Source organism: Sinocyclocheilus grahami, unplaced genomic scaffold (genome assembly GCF_001515645.1).
Source record: "Sinocyclocheilus grahami isolate Dianchi unplaced genomic scaffold, SAMN03320097.WGS_v1.1 scaffold277.1, whole genome shotgun sequence".
Classification (NCBI taxonomy): Eukaryota; Metazoa; Chordata; class Actinopteri; order Cypriniformes; family Cyprinidae; genus Sinocyclocheilus; species Sinocyclocheilus grahami.
Genome location: NW_015505456.1, coordinates 1,933,302 through 1,945,671, shown reverse-complemented (window position 1 = coordinate 1,945,671; position 12,370 = coordinate 1,933,302). Strand labels below are relative to the sequence as shown.

The window sequence follows — 12,370 nt, the reverse complement described above, 5'->3', positions numbered from 1 at the left end:
ATATATATATATATATATATATGTTATATATGATATATATATATATCTCTCTTTGCACACTTCATAATCATCAAGACTACTGAAGATATTAATAAATAAACATTTAGAAATTAAATGTGGATTCACATTTAAATGTGGAGGCATACATTTATTAATAAATTATGTTGATTTGGTGCTCAGAAAACTTGTATCAATGTTAAAAACCATTAAATTACCATAAAAATTTGTTTTTTTATTATAATTTTTTTAATGAATACTTATTTTATAAATATATGTATTCAGCAGGGATGCAAATTGATCAAAATTTTAATTTAAAATAAATGCTGTTCTTTTGATATTTCTGTTCATTTTCCAACAAAATAAAATGCTCTTTTCAACATTGATAATAAAAAATATTATTAATAATTTAGCACCAGCAATAATTGATAATTGAGCACCAAATCAGCATATTAGAATAAAGAAATACACAGAAATATTATTTCTTTATTTGTATTTTGTGTGTGTGTGCATGTGTGTGTGGAAACCATGAGTCTAGCTCTTTCGCTGTCATTCGTTTGTGAATTGGGTGTCGAGTGCAGTGCTGGAGATTGGAGGTGAAAGCCATGCTGTTCGACGATGATTCACAAAGCCTTGCTGCGCTGCGATTCGATCGCAATTCCCATATTATATACACACTAACCTGTATAATGTGGAGCACATTCAGTTACATTATTCAAAGACTTTTTTTTATTCTGACTGCTGTCAGGTTTATCATTGCTAATTAGCAGAGGAAGGTTTTGTGCTAGTTTAGCACTGGTTTTTGCTGTTGTTTAAAACAATCATAATACATTCATGTTTATATCTTACTAAAAATCGCTTTGTGTGTATTTGAATGCACACAAAATCCAGCTAATTACTTTTGCTATTAATTACATTTTGGAAAGAATAAATGTGTGTGTGTGTGTGTTTTTAAAAAGTCAAAATGTAATTTGTTACATTTGTGCAGGTATGCATTACGTTTTAGCATTATTAATTACCTAAACTGTCAGAAAAAAAACAGAGAAATTTGCAAAATATTTGGAATGGCTTTATATTATGAATTTTTTTTTTTTTTTTGCATGTCATGTATAATTCACATTGTAAAGTACTATGGGTTTTTAATAGCTTTTTAGTGATTAAAATTCCATTTAGCCTTTTTTTTTTCTTTGTTCATCAATTAATTCTGAAACAACCACATCATCCATAAACAACTGTTTTATACACATTTTATAATAGTTATATCTTACAAAAAAAAATCTCCTTTTTGTGTGTTTGAAAGCACAACACTTTTTTTTATTTAGTTATTTTGTTCATTAAATTTTATGAAAAATAAATATTATATATATATATAATATTTATTTTTCATAAAACTTCAAAATTCACAAATACACAAGTATTTTTTAGACAATAGCTTCAGTTGTCAGAAAAATCCCGAGAAATTTGCAAATTGTTCAGAATGGCTTTATATTATGAAATGTTTTGCATGTCAACTGTAATTCACACTGTAATATACAGTGGGCTTTTAATTGCTTTCTAGCAATTAAAATTCCATTTAACACATTTCTTTTCTATTTATTTCTTTATTTATTGATTCATTCTGAACAGTGAACAACCAGGCCTGTAGTGTTGAAGTATCAGTAAATCGGCTGTTTTCTTTGTAATTTCAGTGTAATTCTAGACGGCCCTGAGCTTCATTGTGTTTGGTTTAGTTTTGCTGAAGTGGCCGCTGTGGCTCAAGGCTCTCATTATTGTTCTGTGTGTGTGTGTGTGTGTGTGTGGGTTTGTGTGCGTGCTGCGTTAATGTAGTTGTTCATTTCGCTGATGTGTTTACAATGCTGTTCCATTTGCTTTTGCGCTGCAGATCAAATTGATTTCTGAAATAGCGCATTGTTTCTAATAATTAGATTCGGTTCTCCCTGCTGTCGGATCTTCACAGTTGTCCCGTGATTTTATGAGTGATTCAGATAAGTAGTTAAACGAATATGAATTATATTATGTCCATACACTGTAGAACATGGCTCTGTTTACTTAAAATGCTTTAAACGCTTTAAATTGATGCTTGCTGGTCTATATCAGAAATGTTAGAATGAAAATTGAGGTAATTTTCTATATTTACAGAACATCTCCACCAGCCTTTGTTCCCAAACGATGACTACATGATGCATTTTGACTAAAATCTTGCGTTACCAGATCAAATAAACCGCTTGTATAGGCTGCAAATAAAATCAACCAAGAGACACATTCACTCATTACGAGCTGTTATTCATAAAAATATCACAGATTAGGCTGCAGAAATCAACACTCTCCTCTGAAATCTCCTCCATGCTCACAGTGCTGAGGAAGTGGCGTGAATTAGCCGATGGTGAATCCGTTCAGAATATTTAGCCGCAATAACACGGTGTCAATACAGTGTGTCAAAACGGGTAGTATTTTTGGATTATAATTAGCAGCTGAATTGTGAAGCAGAAAGTGGTTGAGCTGCGGCTGGTTTCGAGAGAGCGTGTTTGATAAAGAGACAAGATGGCTGTCGTTGTGCTGCACTTTGGCTTCAGACACTGCTGTGTTGGGCTGTCTGAAGCTGTTGACCTTACGCAGGCTCCCTGTTAAAGTTGCTGTGCGAGGACCGGTTGTCAGAATCGCTTTACAGATCCTCATTAAACGGGGCTCGTTTTCGTTGCTGGTCTCCTTGGACTTCTGCTTCGGTATCTGTCTATTTACATAAGCGTCCACATCTACATCTGCCGCTTGTTTCCTCTGCGTTCCGACTTGATTGTGCATGAATGTTCCCATGATTCTGGTAAACATGTCAAATAGGCAATGAGATCTGCAGGAATATTAATTTAATACTAAAATATGACTATACTTGCAAATATTTATATACTGTACATATGTTTTGCACTTTTTTAGACCTGTATAAACATTTTACACTTTATTTATTTAATTTCAATCTCTCTCTCTATATATATCATTTTTCATCAATGCAATGTTTTTCCCCCTGCATGACTTCAAACAAGCTTTTCTTTTGTTTTCTTGTTTTTGATAGTGAAGATCAGAGAACACAGACATTTTTGTCTTAAGGAATTTAATGTATTGATGAAACTATTTGTGAATTGAAAGTATTTTGCAATGTGTCTGCTGAGGTTTGTCTCTCTCTTTGAAGCTTTCTGTTTGTTTACAAGATGTTTGGCTGGTTTTCTGATTATTAGTACACTTTTACTCAAAACTCACTTTAAACCACCATCGAGTGTTTGTAATAACTTCCTTTTGCGATCTCATGTGGAATTTGGCCGTTTACTATTGTAAAAATATGCTTTTTATAGCCTTTTATATCGCTGCACAAATAATGTAACTAATCTTTAATAATAGTAGTCGTAGTATTAGCAGTAGCAGCCATATTAATAAACAAATTAAACGTGAGTCAGTGTCAAACAGCTGTGATATTCAAAATAATAATAATAATAATAAAAAAACAAGGCCGAATTTATTTGACCGAAAAATGCAGTAAAAACGGTAATATTGCAGATTAATACTTTGATTAATATTACAATGCAATTACAATGGAAAATTCCACATATAGTTTAGTCATGAAACTCTAGATGGCGCAGGCTGATGGGTTGTTAACGTAACTGATGATATTCAGAGAGTTAAACAACTTGGCACAAGCTGATTGGTTCATGCTGCATATGCAGCTAATGAGCGTACTGCCTTGCATTTATATGGCTGGCTAGCATTCACTAGAGATTCCTGCAGTGCGCTTTCAGAGTTTCTCTGAAACCCTCCACCTTCCCCAGCTCCACCTGTATAGATCTGCTACGGGTTATTTTATATGCTATTTGTGCAGGAGCAGTATGTCTTAAATACTCACGGCACCGTATCGCCGTATGCATTAGAAGTAGCAAGTTCCTGTACTTGCTTGCCGCAGCAGCAATAATAACTACAGCAATAACCAACAGCAGCAGCAGCGTAGCAGATCTATTCCGCCAAGACCAAATACATTAATATGATGATTTTATGGTCTTAGAGCTTAAACACCAGTGTTTGTCCATGAATATAAACTGCATTTATTTGGAACGAAATACTGTATGGCAGTATTTAAAATCATGTTTTAAACATTACATTTGTTTTCCTTTCTTAGCATTCTGAAAGCGGAGAGCATTTTCTTTTTGGAAAGTCATGCATCCAGGTTGTTGAATATAAAATGTTATCTATTATAAAATAAAAAGAATGATCCAGTTAGGTTTTTGACGCACATTAATCATCATTTCAGCTTGCTCTGTTTCTTTGTCCTAAAATACAGACAATACAATTATCTTATAAAGTATTGTAAAAAAGCCACCGTAGCCCAAGGAATATGATAATAAATCAATACTTTTGTCAGGAAATGTATTTGTAATTTTTGCCAGTACTGTGCACACTGATACTGGCCCATATCAGTCAGTCAGTTCCTCTCCAGCTGATGTCTGGCTTTCACCGAGTGCTGAATATTTGAAACGAAGGTATTTTTGTTCTTTCTAAAACTGTGAAATATGCCATTGTGTGTTTGCATCTTCTAATCTGAATAATTCCTGCTTGATGTCTAATGTGCATTGTTTATTTTGCTTCTAATGTGTCCATAAAGTGTCAAATTTTTATTCAATTTTGATCTGTGCCACTCTGGTGATATTTGCCACTGTCTGCTTTTGTTGTTGCATCTGTTCCAAAAAAAAAAAAGCTGAATTCTAAACGTGTTTGGCATTGTCTGTTTCTTCTTTGTTCTACAGAGATGTTGAAGGATTTGAACCAGCAGCGCAGAGAGAAAGAGTTTACAGACCTGAAAATTATAGTTGAAGGCAAAGAGTTTGAAGTCCACCAAAATGTTCTAGCTTCCTGCAGCTTGTATTTCAAGGACCTGGTGAAAAGGTTTGCCTTCCTCCCTTCCCACCAGCCGTTGATCCAATCTGTTCTTTTCGTAGGGCGCATTTGTGTCATTTTCTTCCCTTCCTCTGTTTCTCTCTTGCAGGTTTGTAGGAAGACTTTGGTTTCTATCACAGGGCCAGCAGCCATTCACCGTTTCGCTCAAATGAATGTATCTTAAATTGGGAAAAAGGTCAACCCTTTTCTTTTCTCTTTTCTTCCCCCCATTTTAGAACACATTAACATTAATTTCCATTTTTTAAAGCAGAGAATGTGTTCCATGATTGAGGGACCTTAAAAAAGAAATCACAATAGACATTCAAACCATCCCCCCTAAAATACCATGTTGTGCATTCTGGAAAGTGTGCTCCAAAAGCAATGTGATATCTGTCATTTTGACTATGAGATGAGCTTTGTCAGCCATTTTATCAGCAAGTGTATGGTCTTCATAAGGCATACAAGTTTCCCATTCATATGTTAAACATTCACGGTGGGCGCATTGAATGGTAGGAGCCGCATTCAGAGTCGCAAACAATGAGACGAGCCGAGCAACTTTCTCTTGAGTCGTTACCTTCACAGGTCAGAGCCATTTACTGTATTTACTCTCCACGAGCTGCCGCGCTTCTTCTACATCCATTGCCAGATCACTTTTTGTCATTTTTATTCAAATATTTTTGGTAAATAGATTTTGTGTGTGTGTGTGTGTGTGTGTGTGTGTGTGTGTGTGTGTGTGTGTGTGTGTGTGTGTGTTTGCAGTTTCAGCACATCCATCGTCTCATTGTTTAGTGTGTATTTTTGAATCTTCCTCATCAGTGTTGGTGAAGATATAAAGAACAAGCTACTCTTTATTTAAAGAGCCTGCAAAATTTTGACTTGTTGACGTATTTGAAAATGATTTTCGGATCATAGATTATTAGATGGGTCATGTTTTTGTTAAAAAAAACTAGTAAAGGTTCAGTTGTCACTGAAACGAACAACTTTTATAAAATTCTTTGCAGTGCAAGACATCTTATTCATCAATATTTTAAAGTTTTTATTATTTTATTATATATATATATATGTCTATATAATTTGTAATTTGTGTGTGTGTATATATATATATATATATATATACACACACACAAATTACAAATTATATAGACACTACTAGAACAAATAGCTATCCACATTTTTTCCAGTAAAGCATGATTTTTGTTAGCTGTTTTGAAACAACATGGATTACAAAAAGCATTGATTGATCATGATAATAATAATAATAAATGTTTCTTAAGCAGCAAATCAGTATATTAGAATTATTTCTGAAGGTTCATGTGACATTGAACACTGGAGTAATGATGCTGAAAATTCAGCTTTGCATCACAGGAATAAATGACATCTTAAACTACATTCAATTAGAAAGCAGTTATTTGAAATTGTAATAATATTTCATAAAATTACTGTTTTTACTGTATTTTTATTAAATAGATTCTTCATAAACATTTAAAAATAAATCTTACCGACCTCAAACTTTTGAATGGTCTGTTGTTTTGTTGCTTAAATGTGATGCTGTAGATATATATATATATATATATATATATATATATAAAACCTAATTTATAATTTACATATGTCCTAATTTATATAACTGATTTGAAAATGCTTATTAACGATAGCTTTTTTCTGTATTTATTTCTACAGAAAAGATGGACAAAATCTATCAGAGCACATTTGATTAGCTTTTTCTGTTATTAGATAAAACAGTGTAGCATAAATACAACCATTATCCAAAATATAGCTTGTTTTTGTAAAAATTGTCACTACTGTCATGCTATCAAATAATGTAGTTAGTTAGCTTCACTATTTTTAAGCTTGTTAGTCTCCCCAACACTCACCATACATTAGCTAGTCTGAGCTGTGAGTGACTGTCCTCAGGTGCCCTTCGTTCTTCTTGGCATAGTTGCTGCTTTTTCGCATTCACAATTCATAGACTCAGTCCAGTGGGCAGGACTTGTCGTCCCTGCACTTTCTGTCTCAAAGTCACCTGTCTCCTTCTATTCCACTGAATGCTAAAACCCTCACGCAGGTACTCTGGGTAGACACCAGTCACCTTATAGAAAAAATTGTCCTCGTAAACATCAAGAGTTGTGTAGACGTGCGCACACAAGTGTCCCTTTAAGGTCCAACTGCCACTGACCTTGCGTTTGACAGAGGACCTTGAATGATTGTTTGGTGATATCAGACTGAAGGCGATGTCCATAGATTAGCTTCCCCAGCGCTAAAATTCATAGAGGATTTCATTGCTTTACCAAATCGCATGCTGCTTTTTTTTTGCAGCTCAACTTATGGGCCCCTGCACTGAAAATCAAATTGTTTCTATGTAACGTACATACGTGAATACTCAGTGTTTATCAGTGTTTTTACCATTTCACAGATGCATTTCATCCACACCATGCTAATAGCAAGAACAGTTTCCCTGAAGCAGCCTTGGGTTAAGTGCCTCGCTCAAGGGCAAAGTAGTGAAAGAGCAGTATTTGTGATCTCAGTACGTCTCCAGGATCTGGGTCACCCTCACCTGAGCATGAACCTGTCAAGGTTAAAGCCCAATTCCTTAAAGTCAACATAACACGACATTCGCAACCCAATTTAACTGCATAATAAGACATATTTTACTATTTAATTTGATGATGGGATTTGCCCATTTAAATGACATATTTCTAAGCGAAAAAGACTGAAAATGTGGGGTGGTTATTGTTTGGATTGGTGAAGGGGAGGGGTTGAAAAATGTGAACATATAAAATTTCCCAAAAATTCTACATGCACTACATCGTAGCTTTGAGGTTTCTATTGTTTGTTTTGAATCAAGAGTTTAATCTGTGACTGTTAGACTCTCTGTTAGTCTTGTTTTACGCTTTATGAATTTACAGGTCAAAGTTCATTAGACTTTGGAAATATAACGTTTTCGGACATGCTTTTGTTTTCACTCTCCCATGTTAGCATTGCATATAAATGGAAATGAAAGGAGCACAAAGTCTAATGTCCAAAGTCCAAAGCATTAGATAACAAAGTCCAGGCTACGTCCATTTCATGACCCTAAATTTCATATTGCAATGAATGAATGTAAAATAAATTTAATAAATTGAAAATCCGAAAAATGTAAACACATTTTTTACGTGAAAAGCAGAGGTTATCAAGACATAGATAGATAGATAGATAGATAGATAGATAGATAGATAGATAGATAGATAGATAGATAGATAGATAGATAGATAGATAGATAGATACCAATACAAACAATAATAATAATGTGGGGCTTTTAATTATAAACAGGCATGAAATACACCAGGACACTTTTTTTGAAATATCAATGCTTTACTACTTTCAGCTGCTCATTCAAACCAAGCGGCAACCTCCCGCTCTCTCTCGTGAAGCCAACACGGAAGTGACTTAAACTGTAATTCATCAACTGGCCGCTAGAGGCTGGCTGCAAAAGGAAGTCAATCCCATAGACTCCCCATGTTAAAATGCCTAACTTTACAGCAGAAAAAAACATGTTTACAGCCTGGTTCAAAAAATGATTTTGGTCTATATAGCTAATTTTGCCCTTCATGACAACTGTGAGGGGGGTGAATTTTTTCATTAAGTCATTAAGCTCATCTGAGCCACCTGAAGGATATAATGCACCTCCTAAATGTGCACACACGCTTCCTCTCGGCCACGGGAAAAAAAGCCATTACCCTCCCCTTTAGCGTCTGCCGCATGGAGCGCAGAGACGGATTGCCCTCAGTAATTCCATTTTCCCCTTCGGATTTTCAATAAGTATGCTTGGTGCCACTTTAATTTATGGGTAGTGCAACTGTGGCAAGCTGTCAGCATATGTGCGTAATGTGAAACTCAGCTAGCTTAAAGTAGCTTTGACACCGTGCTCTGATTTATTTATTTATATAAGACCGCGCAGTTGTTTTACACTAGATGTGGCGTTACAAGTGCGAGGAACTAGCAAGGTTTCATTCGGAAAACAGTGGGAGATCATTAATCCCATGGGATATGTGACAGTCGACTTCTATGAAGGCACAATTACCTCCTGCACTAGAGGAAAGTCACTTTCTTGGTGTTTTTGTAGGGAGGGTTGAAGTTTATATACAGTAATGAAGTTCCACAGTGGGCTCCTTCATTCATATTTCATGCTGTAATGATTCGGCAGCACAATTTTCTCTCCAAACCTCTAAAAAAGGGCTTTTTTTTTGTTTATTCCTTTTTCCCATCATGCATTTTGGTCGTATCTGTAGATTTTTCTTCTAGACTTTGTATCCGTTTTGTGGCGAAAAAGAGAACAGGGTAAGCTGTGTCATATTTTACTTAAGTTGTCCTCTAGGCAAGCAGAAATGGGATGAAATGAGGTATAACTAATACCCCTAATTATATTGCAGGATGTTTTCTGTCAGCTGAAATGATCTGTAATACACAGCCAGAGAAATCTGAATTCTCAGTTGTTGTTTTTTTTCAGATTTTCTTATTATATTAATATATATATATAATATTATAAAAATGTTTCTGACATACATATACTTTTTTTGGAGCTTGATAATATGAATCACTATCCTCTTTCTTTGTATGGATAACAGAGACTTAGACTTTCTTTTCTCCTTTTATGTTAAATAAATAGAAAATAATTCCTGTCTGGAACAACGTAAATGATGACCAACTATTCATTTTTAGGAGAACAACTTAAGGTTTTTGAGTTTTGCCTCTAAAATTATTTTTTACTAGATTTAACTAGACATTTCTATACACCATATGTATTTATATATACTCTCTGATGAATGACTAATGAATTTAATTAAAAAAAAAATCATTATTTGATTATTATATTATATATTTTCCTCTTTAAGCTAATTTAAAGTGTGACAAACATGCAAAAAAATAAGAAATCAGGAAGGGGGCCTATACTTTTTCCCACCACTGTATATATATATATATTTTTTTTTATTTAGTCATTTATCAGACGCTTTTATCGAAAGCGACTTACAAATGAGGACAACAAAAGCAATCAATTGTAGTATTAAAACGACTAAAAACAGATCCAAAACTAAAAGCTAAAACTTTATAAATACTACCTATACACATTTTAAAAATAAAGAGATTAAATAAAAATGACAAATGCATACAGCAAAATTTCAGTAAATAAACAGAATTATATTGTATTACATTTTTTTTTTATATATAAAATTCATATATTATAATTATATTATATTATTAAACAACAAAGCTGCTATAATATAGCTATATAATGCAAACTGTCTTTGCTTCCCAAAGACACTATTGGTTATAGTCAAGTAGTGCTTGTATTTCTGTTGGATTCTTTGTTTTGATATTTGAGGCAAAATCTAGAAGCTTTAAACACATTAATGTGTATTTACAGTAGTAAATAGTCTACTAAAAATATTAAAATTAAGACATTAGTACTTAGTATTTACAGTTTTATTCAGATGCTGTGTCTTAATATGCACTGCATCCAGTTGCAGATTAAAATGGCAGTTTATTCAGGAGCCATGTAAGAAGGTGAAAATGTGATGAAATATTTAGCTTTCGAGCACACCGGCATTCCCGTCTGCTTGTTTTGAATGCTGTAGCATTTAGACACTTGATGTTAAGCATTGCATCACTTTGCAGACAGTTTTCACTCACCAGGAATTGTGGGAACGTAATTTTAGAGTTGCATGAAACTTAGACAGTTCGCTATTACATTTAAAGCTAATTTGTAGAGCTAGATCGAATGCCCAGCAGTTTAATCAATAAATTAGCAGGAAAATATTTGTCCGAAATGACCATTTCGTAGAAAACCGGCAGGTGGATTATCACAGTATTGAATGCTCATTGTTGCCAGGCTGAGAAAAATGTCTAGAATAATTTCATTTTCACCTAATGGCCTTTCCATGTATATTGGCTTTCCGTCTGGTAGCTTGGCAGTTATCTGGTGACTGTACACATCAGTGCTATCTTCAGCCGACACTAAAACACAATCAACGGCCGCTTGGCTATTAATTTCACTCCTCCTGCCCTTGACCTTCAGGGGATTATCGTTCCTCTCAGAGCATAAAAGCACTTTATGCTCATTATTCACATTTGCCATCCTCCCCTGGGAATTATTACATTTGAAGTGATCAGGGTGACTGCATGTGAAAGACATGAGCAGGCAGGTATGCAGATATCGAGAGCTGGTGTGCTGTGAATGTGCTCGAGGTGCTATGCGGATCGTATTAACGTAATGAAACGCTTCCATCTCGGCCGGTTTACTGTACGATCGCTCCATGTGGACAGGCAGATTGTGGTGTCAGCCCTCCTCTCCTTCCATGTCTTTCTTCCCCCGTCATTCTCTCTCTCTGTGCATTTGTGTGCCACCTGTGCCCATCCTCAAAGCATGCCACGCTCACCCTTTGATTCAGATTGAGTTTCATTTCAGATGCAAGAAACAAAATGTACTGTATCTGTGCTTTATGCTTTTCCTATAGGGTCCTTCTACAGAACGTATGCCTTTTGTGTTCCAAAAAAAAGAAAAGAAATAGAAAAAAGAGAATTGATGCATAGTGCCAGCTTTTACTATGTGTTAATAAGATATATTCATGTTGAAACGTATTCACAAAAATCTAACTTTACTGAATTTTTTTTAATATATCAAGTTTTTTTAATCCCTCTTTGTGTCATGAATGCCATTTTCGCATTTTTCGCCTTTTTATTAATACTTTCTGTATAACATGCACATTTTGATCAAAACAAAATAGAATATATGATGAGTTTGGTTCCAAAACGCTATAAATCCATTTTGATTAATTTAAGTTAAAATGTGTTTTCTTTACCAAGAAAGTGGCAAGATGAAAACCACTATTTTCTGTTTCAAACTTTCACATAGCATCTTTAGGTTATAATAACATTAAAAATTCAAATCCAGATTTTGATTTTCAAAGATTTATTATAAAATTGCATAATTTTTTCCCCAAAATGCAATAAATCCATGACACGTTTTTTTTCCAAAATGCAATAAATCCATTGAATCAATATAAAAGGAATTTTTCATATTGAAACTGTTGAAAATACACAACATAGTAAGTTGATCCACATATGACAGCCTCTGGACTTGGTCAATACTAACCTTATATACAGGCGCTGGACTAAAAATACATTCAATCAGTCATCGCTCCCAAAATGAATTCAACGGGTCATCTTGTTAATGCTATAAATTAATTACAACAATAAAAGAAAATTTCATCATGAACATACATGAACAACAATATCATATTAAACCACAGAAATTCCAAAATGACATTTCCCTTACATTCAACTTCCAAAAGTGCATTCATCTTTGCCATGTTGCATTCATTTAGTTGACTAGTGCTATATGCTGTATTAACAAAATCATTAATGACATTAATAAAAACACTTACACTACTGACAAGCTACGCAATATCGCGTTCATAATCGAATG

General features: G+C 34.2%; 1 protein-coding gene across 1 annotated transcript in view; it reads left to right on the top strand.

The window, feature by feature from the left end:
- Window positions 1–12,370, top strand: part of LOC107600110 (kelch-like protein 29) — a 273,806-nt gene that overhangs the window by 186,244 nt on the left and 75,192 nt on the right. The window contains exon 6 of the mRNA XM_016291900.1: window positions 4,779–4,917. Within this exon, the coding sequence (XP_016147386.1) occupies window positions 4,779–4,917 (139 nt within the window). The remainder of the gene's footprint in view (window positions 1–4,778; window positions 4,918–12,370) is intronic.